This window comes from Schistocerca gregaria, chromosome 7 (genome assembly GCF_023897955.1).
Source record: "Schistocerca gregaria isolate iqSchGreg1 chromosome 7, iqSchGreg1.2, whole genome shotgun sequence".
NCBI classification, from domain to species: domain Eukaryota; kingdom Metazoa; phylum Arthropoda; class Insecta; order Orthoptera; family Acrididae; genus Schistocerca; species Schistocerca gregaria.
This window is the reverse complement of record NC_064926.1, coordinates 277,127,763-277,145,412: the sequence shown is the minus strand read 5'-3', so window position 1 is coordinate 277,145,412 and position 17,650 is coordinate 277,127,763. Positions and strand designations below refer to the sequence as shown.

The 17,650-nt window shown below is 41.1% G+C and overlaps 1 protein-coding gene across 1 annotated transcript in view; it reads left to right on the top strand.

Moving 5' to 3' along the window:
• The window catches only part of LOC126281870 (calcium/calmodulin-dependent protein kinase type IV-like), a 618,086-nt gene that overhangs the window by 442,872 nt on the left and 157,564 nt on the right, over positions 1 to 17,650 (top strand). Inside the window, exon 4 of the mRNA XM_049981147.1 lies at positions 13,025 to 13,093. Coding sequence (XP_049837104.1) covers positions 13,025 to 13,093 — 69 coding nt within the window. The remainder of the gene's footprint in view (positions 1 to 13,024; positions 13,094 to 17,650) is intronic.

The window sequence follows — 17,650 nt, the reverse complement described above, 5'->3', positions numbered from 1 at the left end:
TGAAGCCAAGAATACCAAGCAAGATACAATAAAAATAGATCTTCTAAGTAAAGGAAATAGGATAAAATAAAAAATATTGGACGATACAAATGTAATTCGGTATTCTTGCACAACACCATTTCACTAGAGCTTATCGACTGTTCGCTTCACTTGTAGAGGCAGACAGGAGACTTCCACCCACACCTTTCTATGAGGACGGGCCATCGCACTGGACGCATCACGTAATTTGCTGTTCCTAGAAGTTTTCTTTTACCCACTACTCTTGATGAACCGTGGTATCGTGTTGAAGCTGCACGGGCAGCTGTACCTGTACACGCCATCCAAGCTCTGTTGGACTTAATGCCCAGGCGTATCAAGGCCGTTATTACGGCCAGAGGTGGTTGTTCTGGGTACTGATTTCTCAGGATCTATTACACCCAAATTGCGTGAAAATGTAATCACAAGTCAGATCTAGTATAATATATTGGTCTAATGAGTACCCGTTTATCTTCTGCATTTCTTCTTGGTGTAGCTATTTTAATGGCCAGTAGTGTACTATAACAGCCAGTACAATTTACCAAATCGACCACGTTCTAAATGAGGAATTAAGAGAAAGGAGAGAGACCCATTGTAGTATTACGGATAAAATGGAGGAAAGACAGCCGGGATGGTTTGGGCATGTCAAACGGCAGATGACCCAAGAGAGCACTTTCATAGCAACCTCCTGGAAGGAGAAGAAGAGGGAGGTCACGGAAAGAGTGGCAGAGTGGTATCCAAGAAGCGACTGAGAGACAAGAAATGGAAGAGGATGAGGAAGAATGGCGACATCAAGGCATCTGGCGACAGAGATGCAGGGGACCGTGCAATTCTTGGCGCTTCAGTCGGGAACCGCGCGACTGCTACGTTCGCAGGTTCGAATCCTGCCTAGGGCATGGATGTGTGTGATGTCCTTAGGTTAGTTAGGTTTACGTAGTTTTAAGTTCTAAGGGACTGATGACCTGAGATGTTAACTCCCATAGTGCTCGTAGCCATTTGAAAGAGATGCAGGATGCGGAGTTCTCCGCAACGAGGAAGGAAGACTCTTACCTACTGCGTAAATTATATTGTATGTGCGGCGTAATGTCCTCCCTCCCCCTCCTCCCCGACCTTTTTGTCAATCTCCTCCTTCCCCTTGTCGTCCTCCTCCCACTTCTCTCTGTCCATCACTCACATCACTCGCCCCCCCCCCTCCCCTTCTATTGCTCCATCTCATCCTCCAATTCTCTTTCCCCCTCTCCATGTTGTTATTGGAAACGAAACCTTCGTGGGGACTGAAGTCGCTGAAAATGAATGGGTAAATCGATTGTGGTCTATGGCGTATGGGTTATGAGAGAGACCTCTCTAGTAGCTGGATCTGTCAGGATAGTAGTTTCAATGACAGTATTTCGCATAGTTTTAATCTGTGAGCGCGTAGGGTTACAAAGTTTCGGAGGTTCACTTTCCGTGCGTAGTAGTATTCTAATCGTAATCTAGAAAGCCGTAAATACAACTTTCCTGTATTCTTTTAGAACCAACTGCGAAGAAAACTAAACAATACTTTGTTGTGTATACAATTTTCGTTTTAAATTATACAAGAAAAAAATGGTTAAAATGCCCTTGTGTAATAGTTAAATCTGACCGCGAGAAAGAAAACTAAATCGCACATTTTTAGAGCACAGGGTTTTCTTTCTCGAGTCACTTTTAACGGAGAACCCGTATATTGTTTTAAAAAATATATTATACAGCTGTCTGAATGTTTATTAGCGTATACTGTGGAAATGTGAACTAAATCGGCCAAGAATTTACCAAACTTTTGCTGACAACTTTAAATAACATCTTGTATTTATATAGTATATAGATTTATTGTATCGTACAAACAGTGATTCGTAAGTTCTCGTATTCCACTGACAGAGTTACCACACAACACGTTTTCCTTCGTAACTTTTGACTCAGCGGTTTCCAAACCAAGATTCACCATTTAAAACTGTTCTACCTGTCCTTGTCCGTCAGCCTTGTAAATGTCCATCAGCCACATTTAACAACACACTGTGTCATGTTGTTCGCACACGTTCTAATTTCCACAGCCTCTTTTATGCCTGAGTCCAATTTGCTTGAAGTGTGGCCTATAAACTGTATCTGTTCCAATACTAGTTTGTTCTTATACGTTAGGTTGTTTTCCTAGGTTTCCGTACATCATATGTTCAGTGCAACTCTGCGAATTAGTTCTAAAAAGTCAGTCCGCCCGAACGACTTATCATAATTGGTATGATCACATCTTAACCTTAGGCCAACAAGAGACGCATGTTCTCTTTTGTCAAACATTTTGCCAACTGGTCGTGTATTGGTCATAGTCACCGTTTAACTGTTGGAATCAACCTGCAATTGCTAATGTAAACTAGTCCAGGACTGTAGGGTCCTACAGCCAAGAAACGTATGAAACACTTCATTAACTCCTTGTTACGATATTTATAACGTGTTACTTCGCTTACTTCTCTCTCTGTTATTCATTTGCGATATCTCTTTCATTTTCTCCCTTTATTTATTGACAGCACGCGTTACGCGTTGATATGTATTTCTTGCACCCAAAGTACGCGTCATCAATTCCTGCCACTAAGAGCTGTCAATCCTCTTTTCCTAATATCTCACTGTCCCAGTATTTATTGCGACGTAGTTCGTCGGCCAAAGCTCGCAAGAAATTTTTTTCACTTCTACAATTTATCTAGCGAAGATGGACAGAGAAGCAGGTCTCGGCCGCCGTAGTGGCCGCCTGGTGCTTGCGAACCTGCGAATGGACACATAAAGCGTTTCATGGCCTGGCAACGTATTCCTGTCAAGATCACGAAGGAACGACACCACGCCATAAAACCTCTGCTGTCGGAGCTCGCGTTTCCAACTGGTGTTAAGTCCAACGAATGAATCCATTTCCTCGCATGTCGAACGACCTTTGCCCTTTGCCGTGAGAGAAGTTTGACGTAATGATGTCGGTTAAACTCTGCCCGTAGACGTTGAATACGAAGAGACGATAGGAACCCCTTGGGCGACGAGCAAGTGAGTACAAGGGATTCTCAATCAAGAAGTGTCACATCAAACGGTGTTTCCTACTGTAATTTTTCAAGATGGCTTCAGGTGATGTTGACCTAGTCTCTTTATGACTTCGCTTCGATACTCTTTCGTCTCTGTTTTCGCGAAAGTACATCAAAGTTAGAGAAAGAGAAGAAAGACAAGGTCCTAGTAGGATTATCGATCTGATGGTTACGTACAAACTTAATAATATATCTAGACAGTTCATCCATTATGGGAATCGAGATCTCGGTGTTTTTTTCCTGTTTTCGATATTGGTACTGGCAAGAAATGGTCCCAGTAACCTCAAAACTTACGAGAATGTTTCAATTTTAATTCTGAAGTCGGATAAAGAATGAGAAAATAAATTTTTTTCATGTGATGTAAGTGCAAATTAACATTTTTCTGGTTTTATTTATTTTCTTGTACTGTGAAACCTTGCTTTCTGTCAAATTTCATGATTCTAGGTTAATGGAAAGCACCCTATAGGTTTTGATGAGTGAGTTTGCGAGTATCAAAATATGTGACATAAATGACCGTTACTTTCGACTGCATTGACGTAGAAGCTTACATTTATTACACCGCCAAGGTGCCCTAGACCTTGGTATGTAAGTAAATCGCCCGTTCCTGAGAAAAGGGTGTCCTAACAACGGACGGACAGAAACAATCCGATAATAAATTTTTAAAAAAAGGATGATATGGTTATAAATTAACAATTTTTGATTTTTTCCTGTAGTTATAATGCGGAACCTTGCTTCTTACTGAATTTCATGATGCTAGGTCAACGAGAGTTATTCTATGCGTTTCGATGAGTGAGTTTTTCGAATATCAAAATATATGACATAAATGGCCGTATCATTTGATGGTATTGACTTAGAAGCTTACATTTATTACAGTGCCATGGGACTATAGACCTTAACATGCGCCATAAACTTTAACTTAATACTTCGACCAGTTCCTGAGAGAAAGGTGTCTTAACAGACAGGCGTCCGGGAAGACAGGCATTCGAATGGGAAAAAAAAGGTTTCCGTTTGATATTATTACAGATTAACCGTTTGCGGATTTGTTTACTTTACTTAGGCTGTGAAACATTGCTTGTTGCCAAATTTCATGACTATAGGTCACCGGGAAGTACCATGTGATTCTGCTGAGTAAGTTTGCGAATATTAAAATACGTGACTTAACTGGCCATATGATTTGATTGCATTGACTTAGTAGCTTCGTTTTTTACACCGCCAAACTAACTGTACACCTTAGTAAGCTACATAAATTTCAACTTCATATGTCCATCCGTTGCTCAGTAATTGGGTGTTTAACAGCCGGACAGGCAGGCAGACAGAGAGACGGACAAAAAAATGATCCTATAATGGTTCCGTATTTATAGACTGGGGTGAATAACGCTGTCAGCTAATTCAAAACATCGATTTCCGCCTATGAACCCGACCGATAAAGGAAGAGAGACTGAAGAAATGAAAATCTATGCTGGAACTGTTTTGCATACAAATTCCATTCAAGAGACAGATGACACCCTACTGCAGAACTTGGAGCCTATCTTTATCACTGAGAACTGAGAATTGAACAGAAGGCTCTCCACGTCGAAGCTACTGACAGAGAGTTTTCATGTCTGCTTCTTGCTTTGCCGATATCATTCTTGTGTCACACCACATTTCAAAAGCTTCTTTTCTCCTTTTGTCTGTATTCAATATTGTCCACACTCCAAGCAAATACTGTTAAAAATGACTTCCTAACACTTAAATTTATATTTTATACTAACAGTTATTGACAGAAAGGCCTCTCTTGCTGCTGCAAACAAATATTTTATATGTTCTTTACTTCTGCCATCACCGATTACTTTGGAGAACAAATAGTATAAATCTTCTACTACTCTCTTTCTGTCATTTTCTAATCCCATTCCATCATTATAACCTGATTTAATTCAATTACTCTCAATACCTTTGTTTCCCTTTTGTTGTTGTTCATATTTTAACCTCTTATCAAGAATATCTGAACCCTGACACTACTCTATTCTCTAGAAAATCAAAATTACCATCTCACCACAGTTATTTAAAGGAGATAGGAGCCTGGGATCACTGGTAATGGACAAGTCTGTGATTATTGTACAATTTTAATTTGGCGCAAAACAAATTTTATTATAAACTACATTTCGGACATTTGCCCTCTTACTGATAAAATATACAAATCTTCACTTTAACAGAATTACGTAAACAAGAGTAAGAATCATATTATTTTGCGTCCACAACCAAAATCATTGATAGTAGGTACGGTGAATAATCATTCACAAACAATAGTTCTTGTTTAACCATATCACTAAAGGCTAATAACATTATACACTTGCAACCAAAGTTACACATCCACACAATACCACAACTCCATAAACAACAAGAGACCTTAAAGCTTAATAAAACTGAATTGCCCACATAAAGGACCACAGTGCAACATGTTTATACTAAAAATACAAGGTGGGCCAACCACGGTCGCAAAACTTGCACACAGAAATAAGAACAAGTTGCATGTCCATTAAAGATACACAAATGATTAAAATAGGTGTTAAATAAGAATGGCTACTAATACGCAACCAGTAAAATAACTTACAGAAACGCTAATATTATAATAGGGTGGCCTCAACTAATGGACATAATGACTCAGAATGATTCCAAAGTTGCACTTTAGAGACCAGCGTTAAGGCCCATAGCAGTGTTTGGAAGCAATAACGCTACGGCCGGCACACAATACGAGCGTTCACTGCCCACGCTTTTGCACAGAGTCACATAGGAGCCGGTATATATTTATATACAGGGTGGTCCATTGATAGTGACCGGGCCAAATATCTCACGAAATAAGCATCAAACGAAAAAACTACGAAGAACGAAACTCGTCTAGCTTGAAGGGCGAAACCAGATGGCGATATGGTTGGCCCGCTAGATGGCGCTGTCATAGGTCAAACGGATATCAACTGCGTTTTTTTTTTTAAATAGGAGCCCCCATTTTATATTACATATTCGTGTAGTACGTAAATAAATATGAATGTTTTAGTTGGATCACTTTTTTTTCGCTTTGTGACAACCGAGCGAGGTGGCGCAGTGGGTAGGCACTGGACTCGCATTCGGGAAGACGATGGTTCAATCTCGCGTCCGGCCATCGTAATTTAGGTTTTCCGTGATTTCCCTAAATCGCTCCGGGCAAATGCCGGGATGGTTCCTTTCAAAGGGCACGGCCGACTTCCTTCCCCGTCCTTCCCTAATCCGATGAGACCGATGACCTCGCTGTCTGGTCTCCTTCCCCAAAAACAACCCAACAACAACGTTTTGTGACAGATGGCGCTGTAATAGTCACAAACGTATAAGTACGTGGTATCACGTAACATTCCGCCAGTGATGACGGTATTTGCTTCGTGTTGAAATGGACCGTTTACCAATTGCGGAAAACGTCGATATCGTGTTGATGTATGGCTATTGTGATCAAAATGCCCAACGAGTGTGTGATATGTATGCTGCTCGGTATCCTGGACGACATTATCCAAGTGTCCGGACTATTCGCCGAATAGTTACGTTATTTAAGGAAACAGGAAGTGTTCAGCCACATGTGAAACGTCAACCACGACCTGTAACAAATGATTTTGCCCAAGTAGGTGTTTTAGCTGCTGTCGCGGCTAATCCGCACATCAGTAGCAGAAGACAAATTGCACGAGACTTGGGAATCTCAAAAACTTCGGTGTTGAGAATGCTACATCAACATCGATTGCACCCGTACCATATTTCTATGCATCAGGAATTGCATGGCGACTACTTTGAACGTCATGTACAGTTCTGCCACTGGGTACAAGAGAAATTATGGGACGATGACAGATTTTTTGCACGCGTTGTGTTTAGCGACGAAGCGTCATTCACTAAAAGGGCTAACATAAACCGGAATAATATACACTATTGGGCAACGGAAAATCCACGATGACTGCGACAAGTGGAACATCAGCGACCTTCGCGGGTTAATGTATGGTGCGGCATTATGGGAGGAAGGATAACTGGCATCCATTTTATCAATAGCAATCTAAATGGTGCAATGTATGCTGATTTTCTACGTAATGTTCTACCGATGTTTCTACAAGATGTTTCACTGCATGACAGAATGATGATGTACTTCCAACATGATGGATGTCCAGCACATAGCTCGCGTGCGGTTGAAGCGATATTGAATAGCATATTTCATGACAGGTGGATTGGTCGTCGAAGCACCATATCATGGCCCGAACGTTCACCGGATCTGACGTCCCCGAAAAGTTGGGGAAAGTTGAAGGATATTTGCTATCGTGATCCACCGACAACGCCTGACAACATGCGTGAGCGCATTGTCAATGCATGTGCGAACATTACGGAAGGCGAACTACTCGCTGTTGAGAGGAATGTCGTTACACTTATTGCCAAATGCATTGAGGTTAACGTATATCATTCTGAGCATTTATTGCATTAATGTAGTATTTACAGGTAATCACGCTGTAACACCATGCGTTCTCAGAAATGATAAGTTCACAAGGGTACATGTATCACATTAGAACAACCGAAATAAAATGTTGAAACCTACCTACGTTCTGTATTTTAATTTAAAAAACCTACCTGTTGCCAACTGTTCGTCTAAAATTGCGTGTCATATATTTGTGACTATCACAGTGCCATCTTTCACAAAGCGTAAATGTGATCCAACTAAAACATTCATATTTCTTTACCTACTACACGGATATGTAATAAGAAATGGAGGTTCCTATTTTAAAAAACGCAGTTGATATCCGTTTGACATATGGCAGCGCCATCTAGCGCGCCAACCATAGCGCCATCTGGTTTCCCCCTTCAAGCTAGACAAGTTTCGTTCTTTGTTGTTTTCTTGTTTGACGCTTATTTCGTGAGATATTTGGCCCGGTCACGATCAATGGACCACCCTGTATAATACGACCGACACTACAATGAGCGGTCCTGACATACCATAACTGCGCCGACGCCAGGTAACAAGCCGTCTTAACAAATGGTCTGCAACACAAAATAAGTAGATTGCAATGAAAAGAAGGTCAAATCACAGCCACACTGGAATAAATAATAAGCACACCCACAGGTTCTTACGGAGCAATACTCTAACATTATCCGTCTCCCAGTAAATTAGCGGGAAAGGCAAGACTCGGCAAGACTCAGCGGAGCAGCGCCTCTGAGGAAGTCCAGCGCAGTCCTGGACGAAACGTAATGAGCAGAAAAGTTCTTGGACCACGACCTCACATCCTGAAAAGTATATCAACTTTCCTTATCAGGCTTGCTCTGTGTTCAGATTGAATAACGTAGGGAAATGGCTACATCCTATCTCATTCCCAGTCTTCCCTGTTTTCCTTACTAGGCTTGCTCTGTGTTCAGGCTGAATAACATAGGGAAACGTCCTATCTCATTCCCCTCACAACTAACGCACCACTTATAATTGCAGTCTGGTATCCCTAAAAGTTGAGAAAACCTTTTTCTCCTTTTCATCACTAAACACTTCCGGGTTGTGTGAAGCCGTGGTCCATACTTAACTCTCCCCTGACATTTCGCCTTCGACTGCGGAAGGCATACTCCGAGGACAATCGGTATCCTCCGGCAGTTCGCCGATTATCATCGGAGGATGCCTTCCGCAGTCGAAGGCGAAACGTCAGAGGAGAGTCTTATGTATGGACCACGGCATCTCAGCCCGAAAGTGTTAAGTGATGATAACACCTGCCGTGAAAGCCTTCATTCCGTTTTTCTCCTTTTATTTTATCACTAACAATTCCAGAATAGCGAAGAGTGTATCGAAGGCAACGCTGTGACAATCTTTTGTACATCTATAAGCTTTATAAATGTATGTTCGTCTTTCTTCGGTCTCCGTTGTAATATATACTGTCCAATCACATTAATGTGATCACCTGTCGGAAGATTGAATAAGCAGCGTTTGCACAGCAGGCCACTGTGAGACATGCGGGAAGAGAGTCAGTCAGGCTCTGGAAGGTACCGACAGGGATGTGGAGCCTTGTCGACTTCTGTGCCGTGGCCTGTCGCGTTAGGTTTCTTGCTCGAGGATCCGTGGCGCCTACAGCACGACGGCAGTAGTCCCACGGATTATCTGTTCAGTTTAAGCCGGTGAGTCGTGTGGGCAGGAGACTACGGTAAACTCATCCTGGGGCTATTCCAACAAAACACGCACACTGTGAGCTGTGTGAGACGTTGCATTGTCCTGCTGGTAGATGACATCCTGCAGAGGAAAAACAAAGAGTATATAAGAGTGGGCACGCCACTCAAGGATAAACGCAAACATGTGTTGATCAAATGTGCCTTCTAGGGTGACGAGATCACCCAGGCCATAACGCCGTACACGCCAACGCCCATGTGTTCGATGGAGCATTCAGCGTGATTCTTCTGAAATGTCCACCTGTCACCACTCAGTTGCGGTACTGGCGTGAAAATTGAAAATTGCAGCCTGATCATCTGTCAGCATCGGTGCATGAACCGGGCGCCTGCTGTGGAGGCCCATGCACAGCAACGTTCGCTGAACCGTCGCTGAGGACAAACTGCTGGTATCCCCGTGGTTCATATGGTCGGTCAGTTGCTTATCAGCTGCACTTCTGTTCGCCAGCACACATATCCTCATCCGTCGTTCACCCCTGTCATCTACGGCCCGTGGTCCACCGCAGTTGCCTCAGCGCCTGTTTTAGGTAACGCCAGTTTCCCATGCACGGTTTATTTAACTACAGCGGCATGCATAGTTTACAAACTTAGGGGTTTTGAAAAATTTTCCGCTCTTGATCCCTAAGCCAATGATGATGCCGTGTTGGAAGTCAGATTTAAATCTCCGTTTCCGCATTACGCCAACGACTGCACTGTTTTCCGCTTTCCGTCGAAACGCTTTATATACCCTCCACCGCTAGTTGACCAGCTGCAGTCTATGAGTTGTTTTTGCACGCTGACTTATTCGACAGTCACTTTAGTGTAAATGACCCGTGAAAGTCATAGTGTCGGAATTTCCTCGCATTTAATAACACTCCTCCGGAACTCAGACTGACTTGAAGTGAAGAAAAACCCAGGTACAAACTGCACCACAGACGAAAAAGAGAAAAACAAATGTTTGTCTAGTATTCCATACATAGGCAATGTATTACAGAAGATTGCAAATATTTTCAAAAATTACAAAGTAAAAATTGGTTTTTCTACTTCTAATAAACTACAGCAAACACTGATACATAATATAAAGTGTAATCACGATCCATATTCAGACTCTGGAATATACAAGGTAACATGCCAGGAATGCTCCACGTTCTACCAAGGACAAACATGCCGAAATTTCAACACCAGGTACACAGAGCACATTAGAGCATACACACACAACAAACATACTACATCAGCAATACCAACACCCATACATAATACAGGAGACCCATTTGGAAAAATAGAGCAAAATGTGAAAGTATTCCACCGACTAAATAAAGGACATAAAATGGATTTGCTAGAAGAACTGGAGATATATTCACATTACAGAAAATATGAAGATAAAATATTAAATGAAAAACTTGAAAGCGAATCAGTGAATTCCTTCAGATGTTTCGATAATATAGTTAAATAAAAATAGTAAAACATAGAAATAAGCACAATTGTAAGATCAATATAAGTATTTTATGAGCCAAATTGTTAAGATAAATAACCTCTGTACAAAAGCATATCATAATCTGTGGAAGACCTATAACGTTATCTCTGTGGACTACTGTAAGAAGATCTTTGTAACTATTTTGTTTATATAAGATATTTTTGATGTGTAAAGTGTACAAGTTGTGTGTGATGTATAGTGTGCGTGCTGACCATTAGAAAACTGTAAGCGCAAATTCTAAATTTCGCCACAAACTTCACCAAAAAAATTGATACCCAACAAAAAAAATCGCGTGTTTCTTATGTATTGCAGTAAAAGTCAACGAAATGAAGCAGACTCACACGCACTGACAACATCAAAAGAAATGGCTTATACACACAAAAAACGCACTTGAAAATGGGGATTATTTCTCGAAACGCATCGTGCGAAAAGAAAAATAAAGAAAAATCGTGTCTGGTAGCGGAAGATTTATTTATTTATAGACAAACCTATTGTTTCTACAGTCACCGGCTTTCAAAAACCATTTATAATGGATCAAATCAGAATATCAGTTTTCCTTACCTTCAATCTCAACGACTCACAGGTTAATGTAATTAAACTGATCTGCAATTCTGACAGTCTCATTTACAGGCAACTGGTAACTATTACCGAACCTATTGTGTAATGCATTTAAAGTAAGAGTAAAGGTCATTCAGCAGAAGAAAGTAGTGAGAATATTGTATAATCCACTTTGACATACATTTTACGCAAGACATAGTTTAAGGATTTTTGATCCATTACATTCATTTTCCAAGAAATTTACTCAATAATTACATAATAAAAATCAATCTCAGCTTAACAGCGATTTGCACAGTTACAATGTGTTTTCTGTAAATTGGCTAATTTCACGTGGGTCTACCGAGGAACGGAGGAAGCAAGCCCTGTCACCACACAGAGCAACACACGGTTACGAGCTGTGCGGGAGGTATCGAGTCACGCTTGACCCCTGCAATCTTGGCACCATAAACCGTGCTTCGTGCTTCTGCGACAGCACAAATCACACACAGAAGTAAATAATCCCTTAAATTATGTTCGCAACACATCTCAAATGGTCATATGCGTCGACATGTTTAATAAAGTACGTAACTGCTGAAATAGCGTACCCTTATCACATGGAAAGTAACAGTACTAAATACAGTTAAGTGCTGAAAAGTATCACAGCAGACGATATATGTTATCTCATGCAGTGCTGTCAGCTAGCCAGTGTTGGTCACAGCCAAAAGCAAAACACTACCGGCCGAAGCCGTCCAGCTTCTACCGACATGGAACTAGGTAGCGGTCACCCAACTTAAAGTGAACACACTGTACAACGCAAGGCACACCGACAAGTCTCATGCAGTCTTTGCCCCCTTGTCTAAGGCCAAGAATAGAGTTATGTACTCTGGTGCTAAATTATTCTGCAAGCTCGAGTCTAACATAAAGCAAGAAATTGAGAACCCATATCAATTCACAAGTTAATTAAAAGCATAGTTCGTTAGAAACGGTTCTATCAATTTTTTGAACATGTATTTCAGGGATTGAAAACTTCTGTTAGATACGTGGCAAATAGCAGTGCTCGTTGTCAAACTGTATGGGTAGTAATAGACTGTAAATAGGTCTCAGCATTTCCAGATGCTGGTAAATTTGTTCTTTGAACGTCAAGCACACGTGAAGCTATTAAAACCGGATAAACAGTAGCTACTCTAACCGTGGCTTTTTGAAAGTAGTGGGTATCTTTCTAATACATATGATTAAGTTTAGCTGGCATAAGCATGACTAGCAGTAAGTAATGAAGTGGTAGTGTACTGTTAATATAGCATATATATTAAGTGTATCTCAATGACTTCTCCTTTCTTAACGTATAACTGAGCTCGTTCCACATCCTGAGGGCTCTCTTTGTTGACGAGATCTAAGAAACACGATGAATGAATGTAAATCTTCGAACTGATAACACATTGGGTACACGAGATAATCCTCTGGGAGGCATCCTGTGTCCTGTCTGCTTCGGATCACGTATTCAGAGGTCCGATCAAATACCCCTCTGGCCATATATATAAAGTTTTTCCGTGATTTCCATAAATCACATAAGGCAAATTCTTGGATGGTTGATTTGAAAAGGGCAGGGTCGATTTTCTTCCCTGCACTGCCCTAAGACGAAATTGTGCTCCATCTCTAGTGACACCGATGTCGACGGGTAATTTATTTAATATTCCCTTAGTTAATATCCTTGGACCGCTAGTGATACTGTGTCTAGCATACTTTTCTGGAGCCAGATGAGTGAGTTGGCCGCCATTTTTTGTTGCAGGCGCGGCTTGTGAGGAGTGCGGCGATGAAGCAGCTGCCGATCCTACGGACGCTGAGACATCCCAACATCGTGAGTGCTCTACCGTAACTGTACAGAAATTTGCTTCCAAATCAAGCGATTTAATCAGCTGATACTAATAACAATCACATTATCTGATCAGAAGTGTCCAGACCCCTATTAGTGGACACTAATATGGAGTAGACCTTTCGCCTTGATGACCATTTGAACTCTTCCGGGAACACTTTCAGTGAGGTGTGTGAAAGTGTGTCGAGGGATGGCTGCACATTCATCCTCAAGAGCAGAAATTGGGGAAAGCAGAAATGTTGGCAATGTAGTTCTAACTCAGCCCAAAGGTGTTCCATTGGTTTCAAGTCGGAACACTAGTGAGGCCAGACCATTTTAGGAATGTTATTATCAACAAACTATTGGCTCACAGACGCTTCTTAATGGGAGGGTCCATTAGCATGCTGACACAAACAACCACTATTTACAAACTATTTCTTTACTATATGTAGTACAGTGCTGTAAAATATATTCATACCCTTCCACATTTAACGTTTTCTGAAGCGGAATAAGGGGCCACATCTCAACCACGAAAGAAACTTCTATTCCATACTGCACTGTTCGCACTACATATGACGGCTGGTAATATTCTCCAGTCATACAGCGTGTGGCTTACGACGAGCTACTCTCCCATTGTACGCCATTCTTTTTAACTCGTAACACACAATCATTTTGCTAGGTGGATTGCTGATAGCTCTTTGGAACCTGTTTTGTATGGCTTTATTGCATCCAAGGACGTGTTTTGGACTTTCACCCACCTTCAATTTGCGTAGTACAATAGATCTTCATCTATAGCGTTTTCATTTACAAGATTTTTGATGCTACAGCTGCGCTTTCCAAAATAACAATTTGTTTTTGCACAGGGCAGCTGCTGCTTCCAAATTGCAGTCAAGATCTAATGTATCAAGAAGGGTGAAGATAGTAAAAGCCAAACTGCGTAGTTGCATTAAATGAAACTGTACAAAAGAAGTGGTTGATTGCTGCATTTCTTCAAATAATTCAATCAACAACCACAGAGCACAATCACCATTAATACCGAAAAAATTATGTTGTTCTTGTTCACTACAGTGTAAATACTTTTTCGTATAGTGAAGCTGAGCCACGGAATAGAGTTAAAGCCTATATAAAAGAGTTAAAATTTTGGTCTCTGTCAACAGCTAGAGCCCGCGCAAAATACCGTGGCTGGTGGACATCAGGGCACGTGTGGTGAGGGTGGTAGTGGTAAGGGCTGTGGGCAGGTATAGGTAAAACGCCGAGCGCTGGGGGGGGGAGTGCCATTCTAATCTGGAGCCTACACTCACATTTTTTGTGAATATTAAGTGTAACCCCTCCGTGTTCATGCTTGCATGGTGGCCATTCAAAACGATTTGCCACCCCTGATTTGGTTAGTATCTAAAAGATATTCAGCCGAAAATGCAGCGATCTATTTTCACATGGTTTGTTAACCATTTGTAACTTTCTGCGAAGTGTCACGAGTGGCGAATTTTGAGTAAAACCTACACATTTCTCTTATGCCATGTTGACATTTGCTCCTTTTGCCAAATACAGCGGAATTTGCAGTCTCGCCTCACTAATATGTTGTGCGGACGCAATTACGAGAGAATTCTGAAACAGTGGTTTATTAAGTTTATTAACTGAGGAACCTTATGAAAAACACACCCTCACTACAAAATAAACGTTTAATGTCTTCATTTATGCTGTTCCAAAACCCACTACATTTCTCACGTCACCAGCTATCTATGCCCTTAAAAATCACATTCTTTCATTGAAAAATTTTGTAGTTAGTGAAATATCACCCTAGATCCTAGATAACGAAGGTTTTTATAGTACCGCTGGTCCCGGCGGAAGTTCGAGCCCTCCCTCGGGCATGGGTGTGTGTGTTTGTCCTTAGGATAATTTAGGTTAAGTAGTGTGTAAGCTTGGGGACTGATGACCTTAGCAGTTAAGTCCCATAAGATTTCACACACATTGGAACATTTTCATAATAACCATAAGGGAAAATACTCTCCTCTTTGCATACTATCATTTGCCAAAATCTCATTTCGATATCTCAAACCGTTTATGAAATATGACAAATGTTGTCGATATTTCACTCTGGCTTTATTGCTGGGGCGGTAGGATCGCATACGAGTGTGCTACATCACATCAATGTTCTCGAGATTGGTGACAGATAGACGCCTCTACGCAAGTCTAAAGAAAATTCAATATGTTAGATAAATTTCATGTAAAGCAACATATTATGTAACATGCACCAAACGCAAAATCATAGCGACACCTAATTTTCATGGTCAACTTTTTCTTATTTTGGGTAGTGTCTTACTTCCATGTAAGTATCACAATAACTATGACAGTTAACTAAATGATGGGCACGTCATAACGAAGCTGGCATATAAATCTACTAGTAAAGCAAAAATGATTTTTTTTTTCAGAATGGTTTCTGTATAATCATTTGAGAAATATTGCAGGGCGTGCGCCTCGATTCCGTCATCACCGACCGGCTAAAAGGTGGCAAAACACCGTGAGGAAAAGGATATCAACTGCAATAAGTAGAAAAGACGGAAATATACCTATCTATGCAACGCAAGACGCCCCCTTCCACATTCAGACACCTGTTAATATATGTACCAAACTTCCAGAGTCATCAGAAGAAGACGACGAATCAACTGAAAGCTGTGCTGAACAAAATAACAGTGGTTCTGCAGAACGTTCATCAATTTGCAAACGGCTTTAATCAAGCGCAAGTGAACGAATGATTAGACATCTAAGTCTTCCAAGAAACTGGGCTAAATTTTTAGCTTCCATGCTACAATTGAACACTGCCTGTTACCGCGAACAAAAGTCACATTCTGTCGCAAACAAGAAACATGTCTCCTGTCAATCTTCATAATGGAAAACCAATTTACTTTTTCTACCAAAGCTGAAACACTGTTAATGAAACGATATACGAAAATACCCACCTGGTGAATGGCGGCTATATAGCTCGAAACGCAGCCTAAAATGGCTTATTTTGCATAATGCGAACAAGTACTAGAAAATTTCCAACTGACCACTGAGTTGCTGTGCTTGAAAATCAAGCTGCTGTAGCCACAGTCTTGGAGAAGACCTCTTTCTGCAGTAACCAGTGGGTTATCTGCGCCGATCTCAAGATAAGTAATTCTCTTCAGGGACAACAAGTGGTGCGGGGGAGGGGGGGGGGGAGGGCTGGGAGGGTACACCAAAAACTCACGTTTTTTATGTCGAGGGGACTCTAGAGGTAAAGATCAACACTGGGTGAGAACACAACGGCCTCTTAGAGAAAACTTGATCGTTGCAGAAAGGAAATCATCACAGACCTTTTGGCTGATAGAAATAACGTCACAGTGGCATCATTGCATATCAGACTCGCTTTAATGAAGCAGTTAATCAAGGTTCTGAATAGACATGGAAAATGGTTTGGCTATGAATGTAAAAAATTTCTTAATTGAGTAACGGGAAAATAAAAACTGGTGTATTTGATGGATCGTAAATTTGTCAGCTGATAAATGACCGGAAATTTCCAGGCTCAATGAGTGATCTGAGTGGTCCTCATTCTGTAAGGTAATGAAGAAGTTCTTTGGAAACTCTAAGGCTCCTAACTATGAAGAAATAATGGAGAATAGACTCACTAGTTTTTGTGCACTTTGTTGTAACGTAAGCTTAAAATTACCCTAACTTCGCAGCCTTTTCGACGGATTTCAATATTGTCTTCGTGATGTAAGCTAGGAACAGGATGAGTGTTTTCACCAGGAAATAAGTTCAATGGAAGATCTGTGTCTTGGAGTATGAGCTATAAGTACGTCGGCGGACTGCAGTTGGAGTATCCAGAGTGTATGTCAGAGATCAGTGCAGCGGAGAAATCACAGTAACGACGTGCCAGTGACCTAATGGAAGAAAATTAATGAACCTAACGCGACTTATGTGTAAACAAATGATGGTAGTTAGATCAATTCAACCGCTTAATAAAAGTGGAAGACCTTGAGTCATCTAAATGTCTCTTGCATGTAATTATATGTGAGTTATGTAGCTGTATATGCGGAACAGTATCGCTAGATTGTCATATAACGTGAATAAGCTATATCTAAAAAGCTAGAGCTAATGGAACAAAAATTGGAAGCACTTTTGTAATCAGTGGCCCAAATATAACCAGAAAAAGGTTAAAATTGTGCTGTTCCAGAATCATTGTTCCCCAGAGTTTTTTGACGCTACAGCATTCTACACTGAAGCGCCAAATAAACTGGTATAGACATGCGTATTCAAATACAGATTCAAATACTGAGATATGTAAATAGACAGAACACGGCGCTACGGTCGGCAACGCCTATATAAGACAACAGGTGTCTGACGCATTTGTTAAAATGGCACATTATCAATATTTAAGTGAGTTTGAACGTCATGTTCCAGTCGGCGCAGGAGAGGTGATACACAGCACCTTCGAGGTAGCGATAAAGTGGGAATTTTCTCGTACGGACATTTGACGAGTGTACCCTGAATATCAGGAAATCGCAAAACATCAAATCTTCGACACCGCTGCGGCCGGAAAAATCT